A 19365-nucleotide genomic window follows, 5' to 3' on the forward strand; every position below is an offset into this window, starting at 1 on the left:
ACATGACTTGTATTACAGAGCCACCAGTCACTTGTTGGCTTGGCTTGCAGGTGATGCTCAGTAAAAATATCCAGGCCCAGAATGAATGTATTGAATTGCAATTTTCCCTCAGGACCCAAGGTGTTTGCTTCCTGCTGCAATTGAAATCACCAGTGTTGTTGATGCAGGTGGTGTATTTTGGGATCAGGGACATAGCTCTAATTATTTTAATGAGCTGTGCTGATTTACAGTAGCTAAAGAGTTGAATTTTTATTAAGCTAGAGCAGAGGTTCTCAACCAGGGGTCCATGTAGCCCCAGGGGTACAGAGAGGTATTCCAGGAGTACAACTCTTCCTCTAAATCTTTGCCTAGTTTTACAACAGGCTATGTAAAAAGCACTAATGAAGTCAGTTCATACTAAAACGTCATACAATGAGTTGTTTATCTAGCTCTATATACTATACATTGAAATGTAAGTACAATATTTATATTCCAGTTGATTTATTTAATAATTATATGGTAAAAATCAGAAAGTCAGCAGCTTTTCAGTAACTATGTGGCTGTGACAACTTTGTATTTGTATTTCTGATTTTATAAGCAAGCAGTTTTTTAAGTGAGGTGAAACTTGGGCTACACAAGACAAATCAGACTCCTGAAAGGGGGGCCGTAGTTTGGAAAGGCTGAGAGCCGCTGGACTAGAGAACTTGGTGCAGAGTTTTTTTCCTTACAAAACAACTGAAAACACAAATATACCATCCCAACCACTGCTGCTGATGTTTGTACTTCATCCTGTTCCTGAACAAAAAGCTTGACACACTAAAAATGTAAAAGCAGCAAAGAATCCTGTGGCACCTTATAGACTAACAGACATTTTGGAGCATGAGCTTTCGTGGGTGAATACCCACTTCTTCAGATGCAACGTGGTATTCACCCATGAAAGCTCATGCTCCAAAACGTCTGTTAGTCTATAAGGTGCCACAGGATTCTTTGCTGCTTTTACAGATCGAGACTAACACGGCTACCCCTCTGATACTTGACACTAAAAATGGGTACTGTCAAATAGAAGAATTGGATCGCATTTTCCAAGGCTGCTAAGTACCATTTTTAAAAGTGACGTAGGTAGTCAAGGAACAAAGGCTCATTGATCATCAGTGGGATTTACGCTGCTGAAACTGCTTGCCTGTCCTATGAGTGTGTGTCGAGCTCTCTCACCCCTGTATAGCCAGTAACCCAGTGCTTATGGCACTCAGCTGGGATGTGGGCGACCCCTGTTCAAGTCTTACCTGGTTTGGATGAGGGTCTCCCTTGTGTTTTGACTAGATTTTCCGTCTTGCACCAAACCTTCCCTACAAAACTGACCCTTCAGTTGGAACAGGCGTTTGTAATGGGAATCAACATTTTCATGCAAAAAAAGGGAATCCAGCTAGGTCTACATTTAAAACCCCGCAGTGCCTCAGTGTGGACACTTACTACTGGTTCTCACTTTGCTGCAGTAAATAGACCTCCCCAAGAGGTGGTAGCTATTTTCTTCCATCTACCCAGTGCTTTCTATACAGGGGATTTAAGTTGGCTTAACTACTTTACTCATAGGTGGGGATTTTTCATGCCCCTGAGCAATGTAACTGGGTTGAGTTTCTTAAAGTGGCTTTAATTCATCTAATTTTAACTAAGAAAAACTGAATTGACGCCCCTTCCATTTTAAATGAAAGTGCCCATATGGGTTTAATCCAGTTTAACTACTTCACTTGTAAATTCCCACCCTCCATTAATCCATATTAATTTTCCTGAGTTCCCCATGTAGATAGACCCTGTGACAGTCCTGCTATCAGTTTCCACCCAGCCAGCAACAAGCTGAGCCTTCCAGTCTGTGTTTGCAGTACCTCTGCTTAGAAATCACTGTCCTGTCACCATCTTGGGAGATCTTCACAGGTCAAGGTTGTCCTGTGCCAGCATCTGAAATCTTTGTAGGTGGAGCAGGGCAAACAAACACAGTTGAGTGACCCAGTTCTTGTTTTCCTTTTCAGGGTTGCCGAGGGAGGCGCGGACCTCTGGGACCCAAAGGAGACAAAGTGAGTAAATTGGAAAACTCTTGAAGTTCATTAGATGTGGTTTAGGTCCAGGGGTGAACACAGCAGACATATCTTCTGATTAGAAACTGCTTGGTTAGCTTCTGAGACTCCTGCACACCAAGCCTGGTGGTCCAATACATATACAATAATAATTCAGTTTTTGTTGGGATGTTTTAGAGCCAAATGCATGCTTGTGTCTTGAGACAGCCTTTCTGTACAAGCACAGTAGAGGGATTTGAGTTGCTAATATTATTCTGAACTACCACTAGGTACCTTACAAAGTATCATTACACCCATTTCACAGATGGGGAAGACTGATGCACAGAGCAGTAAAGTGACTTACCCAATACCATCCAGAGTCAGACTTGAGAATAGAACCCAGGTCTCCCAAGTCTGAGGCCAGTGCGCTCTCTAGTAGACCACCCTGCCCTCTCTGTGAGCAAAACTCTGTATACCTTCGGAATAGACTTGTCGACAAAGAGAGACCCTGGATGTTGTCGTGTCGGGGGGAGGGAAGCGGGCATCGTGCCAGTGCTGCTTCATGTTTTCTATTAGGTTTGAGACTTAGCTCCTCAGGGTACATCTACACAGCAAAAAACTCCCACAGCAGTGAGTGTCAGAGCTTGGGTCCACTGACTCAGGATTGCAGGGTTTGTGCTGAGGGGCTAAAAACAGCAGTGTAGACCTTCAGGCTCTGGCTGGAGCCTGGGCTCTGACACACTCCCCTCTTGTTGGTCTCAGAGTCCAAGCTCCAGCCGAAGCCCAAATATCTACCTGGCTGGGTTGGGCCTGTAACACAAGCCACGTGACCCTGAGTCAGCTGATCCAGGCTCTGACACTTGCTGCTGCCGTGATGGTGGTGTTTTTACTGTGTAGACGTACCCTTAACACTCCAGGACAGCAGTGCACTATGGAGACCTATTCCAAAGGCTGTGTCCCTGCACAATGCCTCTTTTCCCAGCTTTAGAAACCCAAACTGCAGCCCTTGCTGTGGTTAAATCTCAGTCCTCCCAGCTGTCCTGTCTGTGTGCAGGGTGACTTTAAATCAGCCACACTCCCTCTTGAACAAGGAAGGAAGATACCAGGGCAGTGCTTCAAACCGCAGCCAGCAGGCCCAACTAGGAATGCTGGTTTCTCAGATGTGGCTTAAAACCTTGGCCACAGAGACCATGGTGATTTTGCTGCTTCAAGTACACAGGCCCTTCTCAACCTAGCATCATTCAGCATTGTTTATTTGTCTAAATGTGGTGTACCCCGATAGATGTATACGATGTGTGAAGGTCGATGAAGTGATTATTTCCCTCTATTCGGCACCGGTGAAGCCACATCTGGAGTATTACATCCAGTTTTGGGTCGTTCCCAGCCGAGAAAGGATGTGGAAAATTGGAAAGAGTCCAGCAGAGAGCAACGAAAATGATTAAGGGGCTGGGGCACATGACATATGAGGAGAGGTTGAGGGAACTGGGGTTATTTAGTGTGCAGAAGAAAAGAGTAAGGGGGAATTTGATAGCAGCCTTCAACTACCTGAAGGAGGTGTTCCTGAGAGGATGGCGCTTGGCTGTTTTCAGTGGTGGCAGGTGAAAGAACAAGGAGTAATGGACTCAAGTTGCAATAGGGGAGGTTTAGATTGGATATTAGGAAACACTATTTCACTAGGAGGGTGGTGAAGCACTGGAATGGGTTACCTAGGGAAGTGGTGGAATCTCCATCTTTATTGGTTTTTAAGGCCTGTCTTGACAAAGCTCTGGCTCGGATGATTTAGTTGGGGTTTGATCCTGCTTTGAACAGGGGGTTGGACTAGATCATAGAATCATAGAATATCAGGGTTGGGAGGGACCTCAGGAGATCATCTAGTCCAACCCCCTGCTCAAAGCAGAACCAATTCCCAACTAAATCATCCCAGCCAGGGCTTTCTCAAGCCTAAACTTAAAAACCTTGAAGGAAGGAGATTCCACCACCTCTCTAGGTAACCCATTCCAGTGCTTCACCACCCTCCTAGTGAAATAGTTTTTCCTAATATCCAACCTAAACCTCCCCCACTTCAACTTGAGACCATTACTCCTCGTTCTGACATCAGGTACCACTGAGAACACTCTAGATCCATCCTCTTTGGGAACCCCCTTTTCAGGTAGTTTGAAAGCAGCTATCAAATCCCCCATCACTCTTCTGTTCTGCAGACTAAACAATCCCAGTTCCCTCAACCTCTCCTCATAAATCATGTGCTCCAGACCCCTAATCATTTTTGTTGCCCTTCCCCTGGACTCTTTCCAATTTTTCCACGTCCTTCTTGTAGTGTAGGGCCCAAAACTGGACACAGTACTCCAGATGAGGCCTCACCAATGTTGAATAGAGGGGAATGATCGTTTCCCTTGATCTGCTGGCAATACCCCCTACTTATACAGCCCAAAATGCCATTAGCTTTCTTGGGAACAAGGGCACACTGTTGACATATATCCAGCTTCTCGTCCACTGTAACCCCTAGGTCCTTTTCTGCAGAACTGCTTCCTAGCCATTTGGTCCCTAGTCTGTAAGAGTGAATGGAATTCTTCCTTCCGAAGTGCAGGACTCTGCACTAGTCCTTGTTGAACCTCATCAGGTTTCTTTTGGCCCAATCCTCTAATTTGTCTAGGTTCCTCTGTATCCTATTCCTACCCTCCAGCATATCTACCACTCCTCCCAGTTTAGTGTCATCTGCAAACTTGCTGAGAGTGCAGTCCATGCCATCCTCCAAATCATTAATGAAGATATTGAACAAAACCAGCCCCAGGACCGACCCTTGGGGCACTCTGCTTGAAACCAACTGCCAACTAGACATGGAGCCGTTGATCACTACCCGCTGACCTCCTGAGGTCTCTGCCAACGCTGATATTCTATGATTCTGTGAATGTTCAGATCAATGATTTTAGAGATACTGGGGTGGTGATGGATTTATTCATCAGTACATCTCAATGTATCTGTTTGGAGCGAGAGCTAGGTAGAGATGTATATGTGTAATGCTGTCATGCCGCCCCCTTTTGTTAGTATCTTAGAGTTATAGAAGTAGATACAACTGTAATCTCCACCTTCAGCATCTAACTTGGTCTGTGTGTATTCTCTGTACATTTTAGAGTTGGGTCAAGCCACATTTCATTCCCAGCTCCATACTTTCCCAGGGTTGTTTGGATCTCGGGGTTTTAATTTATCCCATTTGGGTCACAGGAATGGACCCAGTTGTTCAGATCTGAACTCCCCCTCAGTCGGGGTACGTGGTTTTGGTTCAGGCTGGCTCTGGGTTTGTGTGGACTGAAAAATCCAAGCCTATCTTAAAGGAGTTGCCCTTCTCTTTCCTAGGGGCACCCTGGTGCAATGGGGAGAACAGGCCCCCAAGGAGATCCAGGCCCCCCAGGCGTCCCTGGTGTACCTACCGTTGTTCTCTGGAGAAATTCAAAGGAGGACTGGCTGGCGTTCATGGTAAGTCTAGGACAAGCCCTTTTCTGCTGAGAGGGAGTGGAAAATTCAAACTGCTTGCTCCCCAGGCCAGTGCATACTAGGGTGAACTGCACAGCATCTGGCCATATCCCTGAGCGGAGAGGCGTAGCACAAACTGGGGAGGTGGCTTTCTTGCCAGGGTGAAACACAAAAGGGATTTAAAGTTTCTGCATAGAAGGAGTGTCACTTCAATAATACCTGCCAACTGAAGCTCTCAAAGAGCTTCTGAGACACCAGCTGAGCCTCACATCATTGGCAGCAAATAAGTTCTATGCCCTTCTGACAGCTGGGGAAACTGAGGCATGGAGAAATTAGTTGTCAGATTTTAAAAGCCTGATCTCCATGTTTGCAAATACCCACTCCAACCTCAATTATGACAGTGTTGGGCCAGAGCCTGGCAAAGAACCCAGGATTCTGGAATCCTAGTCTTGTGCCCGATCCACAAGGCCACACAGCTTCCTTCTGAAGAGCCTACAATCTAATTTCCAACCTCATAGACTCATAGAATGTCAGAGTTGGAAGGGACCTCAAGAGGCCATCTAACCCAACCCCCTGCTCAAAGCAGGACAAAGCCCCAGACAGATTTTTGCCCCTGATCCCTAAGTGGCCCCCTCAAGAAATGAACTCACAACCCCAGGTTTAGCAGGCCAATGCTCAAACCACTGAGCTATCCCTCCCCCCTAAAAGCATCCACTGAGGATGGGATTTGAACCCATGTTTGCAGAGCACAATGGGTTAGCAGTCTATTGCCTTAACCTCTTGGCCACCTCATCCAACCTTTCTGGCCCTATGCCTAAGAGTAGTGGGGAGGGCAGGGGAGAGTTCTGGCAGCAAGACTGAGTGGTTTCTCAGCTTAGGCATGTTCATGTCTTTAACACATTTACATTTCTTTGATCATCTACTCACATCTTGTGGGCATCCCAGAAGAAGCTGGTCTTAAGGAGGTCCTTAGCATTGCCCTGCACAGTAAACATTCCATGAGCCAGAGGAACAAAAAGCTCATTGTCACTCAGAACACACATTCTGGGGAGCAGTAAGAGAAAACCCTACTACCCTCAAGTCAGAAACTCCCCCAGGCATCAGGGTCTGAACTCACGATCTGCCACACCAAAGCACAGGTCTCTACCAATTAACCTAAGGCGGAGCTCTGCTAGCAGATAGTAACCATAGGCAATTAATCCTTGCCAGTGCTTAATTTGTAATGAAAGAGGTGCCAGGGCTCAAGCAATTTTTTTTACATTCATAACTGCCACAAGCCCAGAGGTGCTGGGGCTATGAACTGCCAAGCCCACAGATGCCAGGACTCAGCCCTGGCAAGCCCTAGCACAAATGAAGCACTGATCCTCTCTGTGGACCAGCCATGAAATGAAAACGGGGGTTTGACACTCTTACCCAGCGTGCGATGTCGGCATGTGGAGTGCTGTATATTCTGGCACACGAGCTTTGATTAGTCATAACTTCACTGGCGGGCTTCCTGCAGTGGCAGCAGCAGTGATGCCAGGGGTAAATTCTGCAAAGCTGTGGAGACCATAGCAGCAGCCTCCCTGCTTTACGTACCCACCTTTTCCGTTTTGCCAAAGATCAACGCTGAACAAGCCGCCACTGGGATTCCTTGGGAAGGCTAATCCGTGGTTTTCTATTTCAAGCATGAGGGTTTTGATTTTTTTTTTCCCCCTTCCTAACCCACATTCCCAAACTTTTGCCCTGGGGCAGGGGGAGGGAAAGCAATCCTGATTCAAACCACATGGAGAAAAGAGCAAGACTCCTAAGGAGAAACATGTTTCAAGCCAGTGACAATTCCAATTGAAGCTGTCCTGGCAAGAAATGGAAGCAGTATGTTCAGTATTTATTACTTTTCCTTTATTAGAACTGCATGCTGCTGTGACGTGACATTAGGGAAGGTATATTAAAACATCAAAGGTCTTTAATGCTTTTTAAAGCTGCATCGTATTCCCTGCTGGCCGTGATGCATGCAGGCTGGGTGGCGGGCCAGGTCTGCAGGGGTAGCACATGTTGCTATTTCAGAGCCTAACACAGGCATGCTTTTTAGTGCTGAGTCAGTGTCCTCTCTATAGTGTAGGCACTCCATATAGCAATGGAAGGTGATACCTTAGAGCTAATAATTATAACACTTTATGTGCTTAAGCCCCTAAAGCAATGTCTTGCAGGGATCTGGAAGGAACTTTTTTTTCACTCTGCAATACTGATGTGTTGACCATCCTGATTATTGGGTAAGAGAGGAAGGATGCGCCTGCGCTTAGGGTGATGAGGCGTGAGAGACCCAGCTTGGATTCTCTGCTCTGCCAGAAACTTTGTGGCATCCATGCAAGCCACTTAGCCTCTCTGTGCTTCAGTTCCCTAGGGCAGTGAAATATGGATAACAGCACCGCGCTGCCTTGCAGGGTGTTGTGAGGAGAAATGCATTAATTCCTGTGGGGTGCTCAGATATTACCATGATGGGGACTTCACAAATACCTTAGAGTCATTCTGCTGAAGCATCAGCTGTTGGTAGGGCCCTACCAAATTTACAGCCATGAAAAACGCATCATGGACTGTGAAATCTGGTTTCCCCCTCTGAAATCTGGTCTTTTGTGTGCTTTTACCCTCTGCAATACAGATTTCATGGGGGAGCTCAGCCTTTCTCAGATTGAGGGTCCTGGGAGTTGCAGGGTTATTTTAGAGGGATCACGGTATTGCCACCCTTACTTCTGTGCTACCTTCAGAGCTGGGTGGCCAGAGAGTGGGGGCTGCTGACTGAGGGCCCAGCTCTGCACACAGCAGCACAGAAGGAAGGGTGGCAATACCAGGCCAGGCCATTCTTACTTCTGCGCCACTGCTGGCGGTAGCTCTGCCTTCAGAGCTGGACTCCCGGCCAGCAGCTGCCGCTTTCCAGCTGCCCAGCTCTGAAGGCAGCACTGCCGCCCGCAGCAGCGCAGAAAGTACCAGTAAGCAGTACCACAACCCACCCTGCAATAACCTTACACACACACACACACACACACACACACACCCCGTAGGGCCCTAGCTATTGGCCACTGCTGCCATGGATTGACCCATGGTTTGACCTGGTGTGGCATAGCCTGTCTGTGGGTCTAGTGAGACCACAACAGGTTGATCAATTAACCGTGTAGGTTCCTAGCTGGCTCTGAGAAGCCATTGGAGCATGTACTTTAGGCGTATTCTTTGTGACGCCAGCTGCATGTCCTCGCTTCGCCTCTGCTAAGGGGAACCCACTTTTTATTATTCCAGCAGGAGATGTGAGGGGAGAAAGGAGAAGGGAATGCGGGTTTCACAAAGCGAGCTTGTAACAAGAACTCTTCGTCGCACTGCCGGTAGCTCCATCAGCCATGTGCAGGTGCACTGTAAAAACAAGTGCTCAGGGTGGGGTGGCGGAGGTGAGGACAGCACATGGTGTCTCAGGGACACGTTCCTCTCGGTGCACGTGTGTGTTGGGTACATTCTTGGGGGGGTGTTCTTGTCTACGTTACTTCGGCAGAAAGGCGTCATTTCCCTTTGTAAATACATCAAAGAGGAAGGGATGGCGTGGGGGAGCTGTGAAGGTGCCAGCGTGACTTGGGAGGGGAGTTCACCATATGGGAAATGCAAACCGATTTCAAGGCAGTGGGGCCTGTGTTGCTTATGCTCTCCTGTTAGCAATGTGCCAGTGGGGGAAGTGAGAGATGCTTCTGGAGGAGGGGACTGGAGACCTGGAGGTGCTTGGCAGGAGATAAGAGGGAATCCTCGGGATATGAGCACTGCTTTTGATATTGTTCATCACTAGCCAAGCTAGCAAAGGGATTTTTCGCATCACCTGTTTGGACATGAGCAGTGGCATTTCCATCAGAAAAGATAACCCAGCCCTGTGGACACGTGGGTCATTCCTGCTGGGGTTCTCCTGCAAGGTTAGTCGGTGCCTGCTGTCACTTGGGTGAAGCCACTGAACTGGCCCAGCTCTCACTCACGGGTACCACGGAGAGCATCTACCGCATGGCAGCCAGATGTTGTGATGCAGCATGTTTTTGCCTCGACTCGTGTTGCATTGGAGAGGGGAGGTTTGTGTCGTTCCAAGGTGTTGGCTGGGTCCATCAAGGGTCTATAGAGTCTATTGTTTTCATTCTTAGACAGTGAAGAGATCATTCCTAGTCCTATTAAGGTAGATGGAACGTGAATACTTTACTTATCTCTTCCTGTGAGGTCACATGGGAGCAAACCCAGCACCTGGAATCTGAACCTTTCTGAGAAGCTTGGACTTGGGCTCCCTGGGGCCAAACCTGCCTCTTGGATTTTTTTTTTTTTTTTTGTTTCAAGCCAGATCAGAACTATAAGGGAGGGTGATTTTCAGGTTTGGATGATGCCAGACTCCTCCCGAGAATTCAAACTGGCTGAAATGTCATGAAGTTTGTGCTCTTTATCCAACCTCTTGGCTAAAGCTAACCCAGCATCCACGCCATTCTGATTGCCTATTGCTATAGACCAGAAATTCAGTAAATAACTAATAATAATGATAGAATTACAGAAGTTAGAGATGGATGAAACCTGTGGAGTTATCTAATCCCTGTCTCCCTGCTGCTGAATGGCAAACCTCATAGGTGGCAGATCCCAAACGCACATTATATGATCAGTCGTCTTTCCAGTCCTCATCTGCCTGCAAAATGGGGTGAAGTGAGATCTCAGTGTTGGAGTCAGAACTCTGACATTCCTGGTTCTGAGCTCTGCCCAGCTATAGCTTTTCTCCTGCCTGCATCTGGTGCCGGTTTTATTTGGAGGAATTTTGTATTAAAGCTCCTGGTTTGGCCTCGTGCACTTGCATTCTGTTTGTTTAACATGCCTAAACTCTGTCACTTGAAAATATTCCCCAAAGCCATATTTCTTCTGAGTATTGTGAGCCCACAGTAAACAGTGGTATTATCGTTGGCGGGAACAGATGGTATCTGTAACAGGGTTTTAGAGGCTGATTCTCAAGAGCTCTGTGTTCTGTGCAGAGATGGTGTATTCGCTTGCTACATGTGTCCGCTGAACAAAACATGGACCCTTGTGTATCATGGGGACCCAGTGGCTGGCCCCTTGATCTTAGCCGATTGCTACTCTCAAGGTGAAAAGAGCTGCTAGAAAAGATGATGCTGAGTAGTTGAAAGGCCACCCCAGTAACTGCAGTGGTGGTGGATGTGACAGGTTGGACCCCTGCCATTTGGGATGCCACCTGTTGTACTGAGGTTTCACTGAGCCTCTCCTGCTCCACCAGCCTGGATTCCCTCTCTCAGTTTTGCTGAATTAGGCTCTCCGGCCTCTTGCAGCGTGCGCGCGCGCACACACGTAGGGCCACACCCAATGGCAGACACAGACTGAAGTCAGCTCTGTGTGAGAGCACTCACCTAGTACCCGCAGTCACACCCCTTTTGGGGAATAAACCCTAAATAATACTGTCTTGTGCCATATAGAAAGATCTGTACAATGCAAGTTCATAAAAATTTGCCCTCTCCCTCAATGTGGAGAGAGAGATGCACAGCTTCCCCCCCCATATGAATTGCACAAACTGGGTTACATTATAAACAAGAAATATGTTTATTAACTACAAAAGGTACATATTCAGTGATTATAAGGGATAGCAAACAGATCAAAATAGATTACATTAGTAAATAAACAAAAAACACAAACTGAGTTTAACACGCTAGATAGGTAAGATATAAATTAGCAAATTCTCACCCTGAGTGATAAATAGACTGGCAGATTCTTAAGGCATAAGTTGCCTGGGCTTTCCTAGGTTTTCATGCACAGGCTAAAAATCCTTCTAGCCTGGGACCATCACTTCCCACAGTTCAGTCTGTTCCTCAGGTGTTTCCAGGTGTGGTGTTGTAGGGAGAGTGAGGTCCCCCCATAATGTTGTTTCCCCCCTTTTATATCTTCTCCCCCATTTTCTGGAAAGCTCTTATACTGGGACCTGGGTAAAACAGTTCCCAGTGTGTAGTACTATCTCTGAGAGGTTTCTATTGTACACAGTACCTGGGGTAATCCTTGTGCTCGTGTGCATTTCCTCAATAAGCCATTAACATTGTTTGACTTTTTTACGGTCATTCCTGAAAGGCTGCTTGTGAATGTTTTCAACCTCAGGACATGTTTCAGCAACACATACACAGCCTAACTTCACACACAATGATAGCACATACAATCCAAGGAGATATTACTGTGTAGCAGATCAAGACTTTTAGAATGACACCTCACAAGGCATGCTTTGTATAAGCCATATCATAATTACATGATAGTGGTGAATATTGGAGTGTCAGGGTGTAACAGAGGAGATTTAGCTATAGGTCAGGTAATGATACCATTACAGCTTTGCTGGCAAGGAAGAAAATGACGTACATTGAAACAAATGTGAAGTGTAACGGTGCATCGACACTCTAGATTGACAGGCTACACACTCGCTTGTCAGCGTAATACAGGAATCTTCATTTTCCCTGCAACTCTTTTGTAGCAAGATCACAGCTGATTTTGTTTGTAACCATCTGAGCTCGCCCGGGTGGCTCTGAAATGTTCTGTTTCTTGGGAAGTGGCTTTTTTCATGAGACAGAGACTTCCTTGAGACCTTGGATGACCTCAGAGAAGGCACCAGGTTGGTATAGTTCTCACAACATGAGGTTTTCATGCACTCTTTAAGATTTAGTTGGTTTCAGGCTCAGCCTTTCAAAGTTTGTTTGATCAGCTTGCTCAGTTACTGATCTGGCATTTAGAACTTGGTGGGGGGTTTTCCCAGGACACTGTTCCTTTATTACTTGGGGGAGCAGGCTTTCCACCGTCCATGATGGAGCCTTGAGGACTCCCTCTCCTTGCAGTCTTTCTGGCCTTTACCTCCTTTTCTCACCTTTAAAGCCCCCCACTAAACCACCTGAGTGGGATGATTTGGTCAGGGCTCCTTTCAGAACCTGTCTGTCATTCCTTTACTCTCCTGGAATGGGTCTTGTGGGTGATATGCTCTGCTGCCATCATAACCTGAACACGGCAGTGAAACCAGTAGAAGAATGAGGATGCATCCCATGCTTCCAACAGCACATCTGTTGCCTTCTGCTTGGAGCACCGCTACCTAGAACATCAGGCAGCTACTGTTGCTTTTGACTAATGTGGAGCAGTAGCCTGCCCTATGCTGAGTGAGAACGAGACTGAGAATCCAGTGAGGTCTTTCTCTGATGGCATCACAGTGCCCACAGCGGTGGGACTGGGAGTGCAAAGCTGTGCTGAAGCACTGATGATCTAGCAAGCTGCAGAACCCAGGAGGCAGATGGTAATTGCTACAGAACAATTGTAGTCAGATCCATGAACTAGCTCTTTGTTTCTTTCTCTTTCTCTCTGTCTTTTCCAGTGAAACGGCTCCAGCATCGTAACGTTATTTATATAATTTTATTGGGCGATGAGGTTCAGCAGGTAACACAGTAGTGATCACATAAGTTACCCTGGAGCTGCCGTTGTTGCCAGGTTGTTAGTGCCTAGACTCTGCAGAGCATCTCAGGGTAACCATTTAAATAACTTGGGACCAACCTGGACCAGGTCTCGCTCCAAGGATGTCTGTGAAAGGACCACGGCAGATACGAGAGAAGGAGAGTCAAAGGGAGGTTGCTAGCAAATGAAGGATACGTTTTCTCATCTCTAATAAAATATTCTGGAATGTTCTAGAACTCTGCTTCTGATAAGCATCCAGAGGGTGGAATACTGTTAAAATAAATCTAGATGGCCTCCCTGCACCCTTCTCCCCACAAAACAGACATTTCTGCCTATACTATTCCCATTCTCCGAGAACAGTTTCCTACCAGGAGACAACAGATCTGGCCCTTCCTGATGTTTTCTTGTGATAAATGTTACACAATGCAGCCCCTAATATGAAGATGTCTGCTCCCAGAGCAGATGGTGAAAACATTTATTAGAGTGGGGCGTTCTTTCCACTAATCAGAAGCTGTTGCGGTCATATCTAATTGCACTTAAATTGTTTCAAGATGAGCTAGGGCTGTGTGACTCTTGGCAGGAATGGGTGGCTGATTGCTGCCACAGTCTGGTTCAAGGGCTTTTTGTTGACAAGTCTCTCACAGGACTCCTGAGGAAAAAAAATAGTCACTGGTTGAATGTTAAGGTGTCACTATGGATTAAAACTAGTTAAGCAATGGCCAAATAGCGAACAGAGTTGAGATGGGCAACTGTTTGTATCAGTAAGAACTTTTTGTAGATTCTTAGATTTCAAGGCCAGAAGCAACCATTGTGGTCATCTGACTCCCTATATAACAGGCCAGGGACCTTCCTCTTTACTAATGGGGGATCTCCATGGTTATATACTGGGACATTTACAGGTGATTTTTAGTAATGGTTTGGAGGAGATGCTGGCAGTGAGTTGGAGATGTGTACTGGAGCCTCTGAAGCCTTAGGGATAAGGGAAAGGCCATGATGAATGGTGAGAAATTATATCTGGATTCAGCCAGAAACACCCTGACTGGTGGAATTCAATGTGGACAAATGTAGGGTCTAAACGTACCTGTGTCCATGGACTCTGAACCTGAGGCTTCCTCTGGGAAAGTGTGGGGACCTAGGAGCCAAGAGGAATGGGGAGATAAGAGCATCTGGATGAAGATTTCCACCTAATAGTTCGCATCTAAAGTTAGAGAAGCAATTGAGAGACTAAGGTGCATCTCAAAAGGGGTAGGTTCCATTAGAATGACAATCACACTCCTTTATCAAATTAAGATATAGTTGATATTGCAAATATCTTCAGAAGACTGGAGAAGTCACTGGGCATTGCTGTACTGAGAAATCCACGGGGTTATACTGAAAATCAATCACTCTCTTTTTAACCTTGCCCCATAACTTGAGGTCAAAAGGTCATGCTAGGAAATGAGTGGCCGGTAAATTTAGAACAAAGGAAAAGATTGACACTTGAATCATAGTTAACCGTTAGGAATTTACTGCCGCAAAAGGGCAGGGTCAGTTCTATGGTTCGCTAACTTTATGAGCCTGTTAACTTTGATCTGAAATAAAGGTGGAGTTACTCAATTCTCATGCTTCAGAGCATACATTGGTCCCCAGTGAGAGGTCAGGAAGGGATTTTTTTTTTTTTTTGTGCACCAGTGTTCAGTGTGGCATTGAGGAATTAGCTAGCTGCTGCATGAGAGTGTATCACTGACCCGTGAAGCATCCTGTATTAGCCACAATAAGAGGCAGGATTCAAACTAGTTGGCCCATCAGTGTGACCTCTCTTAGTGCTGGTGTTCTGTCGTGGAGAGTGTCTGCACTAATCATTCCACTTTTCTGCAGACCAGAGCTCCTTCGGGCAGTGAGCTGCTTAAAATGCAGAAAGCAATCGGTTTCCCTTGGCTTCTGAGGCCTGTATTCAGGGTTCAATTCTCTCTTCTTCTTTTTTTTGAAGTTTAACGAAACAGCATCACAAGCCCCAGTGCACTGGAGTTGACTGCTTCAAAAGCCATGAGGAGAAAGCCCTGGCTGCATGCCAGTTCCTCCAGAGCCTCCAAAAAATAACTCTGAAGAGGCTTCTGAGGGAAATGAGACTCCGCTGCCGTGGGCCACAGCCTGGCTTGACAGGCTGTCAGGGATTTTGCACATTTACTCACATTAATCAATTTGGGATAAACTTTAAAGGAGCCGAAATGCCTGGTGCAGCATTAGAGCTAGTTAAATGTATCCATCCATCATCTGCCCAAGAGCCCTGCTTATTATTAGAAATATTTCCACATGGTGAAAGACCTTTGTTTGTTTTTGTAAATGAGGTCTCTGACTCCCCTCCTCTCTCCTCGTATGTCCCAGGAATAATCTGGGAAGGAGACGATTTCTCACAGCCTTGAAGACTGGAGCTGGGTATACAGCTTGGCAATGAGTGGCAACCCAGTCCTATCAATGGTGTTTGGTTTCTGTTTGGAAACTAAGGTGCTTTTGTGCCTCTGTGGTGGACCGGGGTTTGGGGAGAGCTGGCAGAATCAGGCGCTAGTCTGTACTGAAGATCAGAATAAAGTGAAAAGGATAGGGGACAGGAGGAGCAAATAAGACCTTTCTCCTCCTATGTTCCTGTCATTCATGCTGATGAGAGAACTTCCAAAGGGCTGGGGGATTGAATTTGTTCCCTAATGTTTTTAGGATGCTTCTCCAAACTAACTGAGCCTTTCAAGAAAACTGGACTGGAAATGAGGTTTTCGTCAGAAGTTTTTTAATTCCTCTGGCTGGGCCATAGAATATCAGGGTTGGAAAGGGCCTCAGGAGGTCATCTAATCCAACCCCCTGCTCAAAGCAGGACCAATTCCCAACTAAATCATCCCAGCCAGGGCTTCGTCAAGCCTGACCTTAAAAACCTCTAAGGAAGGAGATTCCACCATCTCCCTACGTAACTCATTCCAGTGCTTCACCACCCTCCTAGTGAAATAATTTTTCCTACTATCCAACCTAGACCTCCCACACTGCAACTTGAGACCATTGCTGCTTGTTCTGTCATCTGCCACCACTGAGAACAGTCTAGATCCATCCTCTTTGGAACCCCCTTTCAGGTAGTTGAACGCAGCAATCAAATCCCCCTCATTCTTCTCTTCTGCAGACTAAACAATCCCAGTTCCCAGTCATATTTCATTCCTTTCCCTTTGTGGTGTTTTGTTTTGTTTTTAAATGTTTATTATTTAATTTTCTTTTAAAGATACAGTGGAGATATGATCCGGAAGTGCAGCGGCTCATGAATGAAAATCAGTAGGCGAGAAAGGTTCTTGTCATTTGGATTTAGAGTAGAGCTGGTTGGAAAATGGAATTTCTGTCCTATGGGAAATTCTGACATTTCAAAATTTGTTTCCGCCCCAATTCATGATGAAAAGTGGAAACTTTTGCAGAACAAAAACTCTAGAAAATGTCTGTTCAACATCAAAGGGACCTTGTTGAAACATTAAAAGTCAAATTGAAATATTTCGTTTCACTATTGAACTGTTCCATCAAATTTAATTGAAATTGACTCATGCCTGTGAAACATTTGGAATTTGATAAAAACTACATTTTGTAATGGAAAATTGTTCCATTGATGATTTTTCAACCAGCTCTAATTTTGAATGAACAATTGGGTCATTTTTTTATACTGAGCTGAGGCAGAATACTCAACAGATGCAGATCACGTGACTGGATTTTAGCAGTGGCTTAATGCTGTCATTAGGTCCCAGGGTTAGCGCTCAGGATTTTGTATTGCCCGCTGCAGTGTGTTGCTGGCTTCTTTTTGCACATCTCAGATGGTGATTTGGAGTAGGGCTGGCTGGAAAACAAGAATTCCATTTTGCAAAACATGTTGTGGCCGCAGCAATTGGGCTTCACTCTGCATCAGGAGGAAACCGAGAGCTTTTGAATTTTTTCATGAAAAAACAGGGAGACTAACCCAAGAATAGCTCAATAGAAGACCCAAATTCAAGTCCCTGTGCTGCCTGATTTGGACCCAGGACTTGAATCTAGGTCTTCCATGTCCCAGGTGAGTGCCATAATCTCTGGGCTGTTGGCTATTCTGGAGTATCTCTGGTTAAGCCGAGACAGAGAGAGAAATTCTAGCCTGGGCCTGATAAACTTTCCCAGTGAACGTTAGTAGTTTCACTGAAACCAATAATGGTTCCGTGAAGAATTTGTTTTGCATTTTCTGATGAAAACACATCTTGTGGGGAAAAAATTCTCACCAGCTCCATAGTGACCCATGTAAAAAATCAGTCAGGGGCCACCGACAGCCCCAATGGGGCAGGGGGGTGTCAGACGCTCAGGACTTCCCCCCGCAGAGGGGTGAGCCGGTGCTTGTGGCTCCAGTTGAGGGGCGGGGAGGCTCAGGGCTTCCCTAGGTTCTGGGGTGGGGCCAGAAACGGGTTCAGAGTATGGGAGGGGGCTTTGGGCTTGGACCAAGGGAGCTGGGGTGCAGAAGCGGGCTCAGGGCTGAGGCAGAGGATTGGGTTGCATGAGGGAGTGCAGCTCGGGGGTGGGGCCGGGGATGGGACAGGGAGTTGGGGTGCAGGAGGAGGTTTGGGGTGCAGGAGGGGCTCAGGGCTGGGACAGGGTGTTGAGGTGTGTCAGGGGGTGCAGGGTCTGGGAGAGAGTTTGGGTTGCTGGCCAATGGGAGCTGCAGAGCTGGTGCTGGGGGCGCAGTGCATGGAACTTCGATGATCACCCCTCTGCCTAGGGACCACAGTGACATGCTGGTGAGCAGCTGCTGTTCATATTAAAATCCAGAGGAAATGCAATGTCCCCAAAATACTTTCATGACTAACCACCAAAAGTTATGTTTGTGGCATATTTTTGAGATAAAAGCAACAAATCAACAAGATTTGAAATATCCTGGTGGCTTTCTTGGAGGAGGTTCAGCGTGTAACAGAAATGGTGATTAAGGGGCTGGAGGGATTGATTTATGGGGTGAGATGAAAGTAGCTAAATATGTCCAGCTTGGCTAAGTGGGGGATAAAACAAGCCCATCAGTAGCTTAGGAGGCTGTGAACAGTCAAGACTGAATGAAATATCTGGGGCAGTGTAGTGGGGTTCAGCTCAAGGACCGAGGAGATGAAATTGAGAGAAAATGTTGGCTGAACATCAGGAGATGTTTCCTGGTCCTGAGATCTCTTTGGCTCTGAGATATTTTCTCACCAAAAGCAATCAAAGCCATATCACTTTGGAGGTTCTAAACTGAACTGGAGAAATCACTAGAAACTGTCCTGTACAGGCAGTTTTTTCTCCGGGTCCCAGTCTAGGAACTGGGTGGCCTATTAAATCTTTTTGTTTTCTAGCCTGCATAAGATTCAATTTTTATTGTCTGTTTAACATCTACCTGTCATCATCAGTGAGGATTGAACCCAGGTGCTCTGGATCCAAAAGGATAAGCTACATTTTGTTTAGACCTAGTAGCAGATTGGTAAACCTCTATACGTAGTCTCACCAGAGACAGAAGAAGACAGAGCCGACACCATGTTAGCATAGGTTACATCTGCATTCTGGGTGGTATTGTGCCTTCCCCTTCGGTTAGTGATGGCTCTGTATTCTCAGAGACAGGCAGCATGTCAGACAGCTTTGGTGTGTTGTCTTCTGTTCTGCTGTTTCATTCTATTTGAGTATCTTCTCACCTAGGAGGCTGCATCTCCAGAGCAAAGGAATAATCTTACGTGAAAATGGAAAACAGGAAATCACCTGGCAAAATGGGACCCCGTCCCTCTTGCACCTTCTCCTCTTCTCACCCCACACAACGCATCTCCGTTCTTCTGTCTCTTCTCCTTCTTCTGGGGAGACATATCATGGCCCAGCCCCTTACCTCCCCCTGACACACACACGTCCTCTCCCTCCTCACCACCGCTCTTTTCACTGTATGTCTTCTGTGGGCAATTTCATCCATTCATGTGGCTGCAGCTGATTTGTTGCTGACAAATGGCAAATCAACCTGCCCGCTGCCATCAGATCCTGCATACCTGCCTGTCAATCTGACATCCCAGTGCCAACACGTTGTCTACTTAAACATCATGTAACTGAAACCAATCACTTTCACTTCCCTCTCAACCCCTTCCTCTCTCCATCGCTATCACCGCTGACAGAACCAACCTCCTCCCCATCACTCAGCCCTGTAATGAGGGAGCTGGCTGTGACTCCTCCCTCCTGCTTCCTTCACACATCCAACGGGAACGCAAATCCCTCTACAATGTCTCTAAGCTTTGTCCTTTTCTTTCTCCCTCTCTCTGGATAAAATTCTCTAGTCCAGACCCTCATCATTTTGCGTCTCAGTTATTACAACCTCCCCCTCACTGGCTTCCTTGACTCCTGTTTTGTCTCCTTACAGTCCATATAAAAAGCTGCCCCTAAAATATCGTTTTCATCCATTACTCTG

At 46.4% G+C, this 19365-nt stretch overlaps 1 protein-coding gene across 1 annotated transcript in view; it reads left to right on the forward strand.

The window, feature by feature from the left end:
- Positions 1 to 19365, forward strand: part of COL27A1 (collagen type XXVII alpha 1 chain) — a 254500-nt gene that overhangs the window by 134913 nt on the left and 100222 nt on the right. Inside the window, exons 9-10 of the mRNA XM_030535277.1 lie at positions 2004 to 2048; positions 5379 to 5498. Coding sequence (XP_030391137.1) covers positions 2004 to 2048; positions 5379 to 5498 — 165 coding nt within the window. The remainder of the gene's footprint in view (positions 1 to 2003; positions 2049 to 5378; positions 5499 to 19365) is intronic.

The sequence above is a fragment of the Gopherus evgoodei genome, chromosome 16, assembly GCF_007399415.2.
Source record: "Gopherus evgoodei ecotype Sinaloan lineage chromosome 16, rGopEvg1_v1.p, whole genome shotgun sequence".
Taxonomy (NCBI): domain Eukaryota; kingdom Metazoa; phylum Chordata; order Testudines; family Testudinidae; genus Gopherus; species Gopherus evgoodei.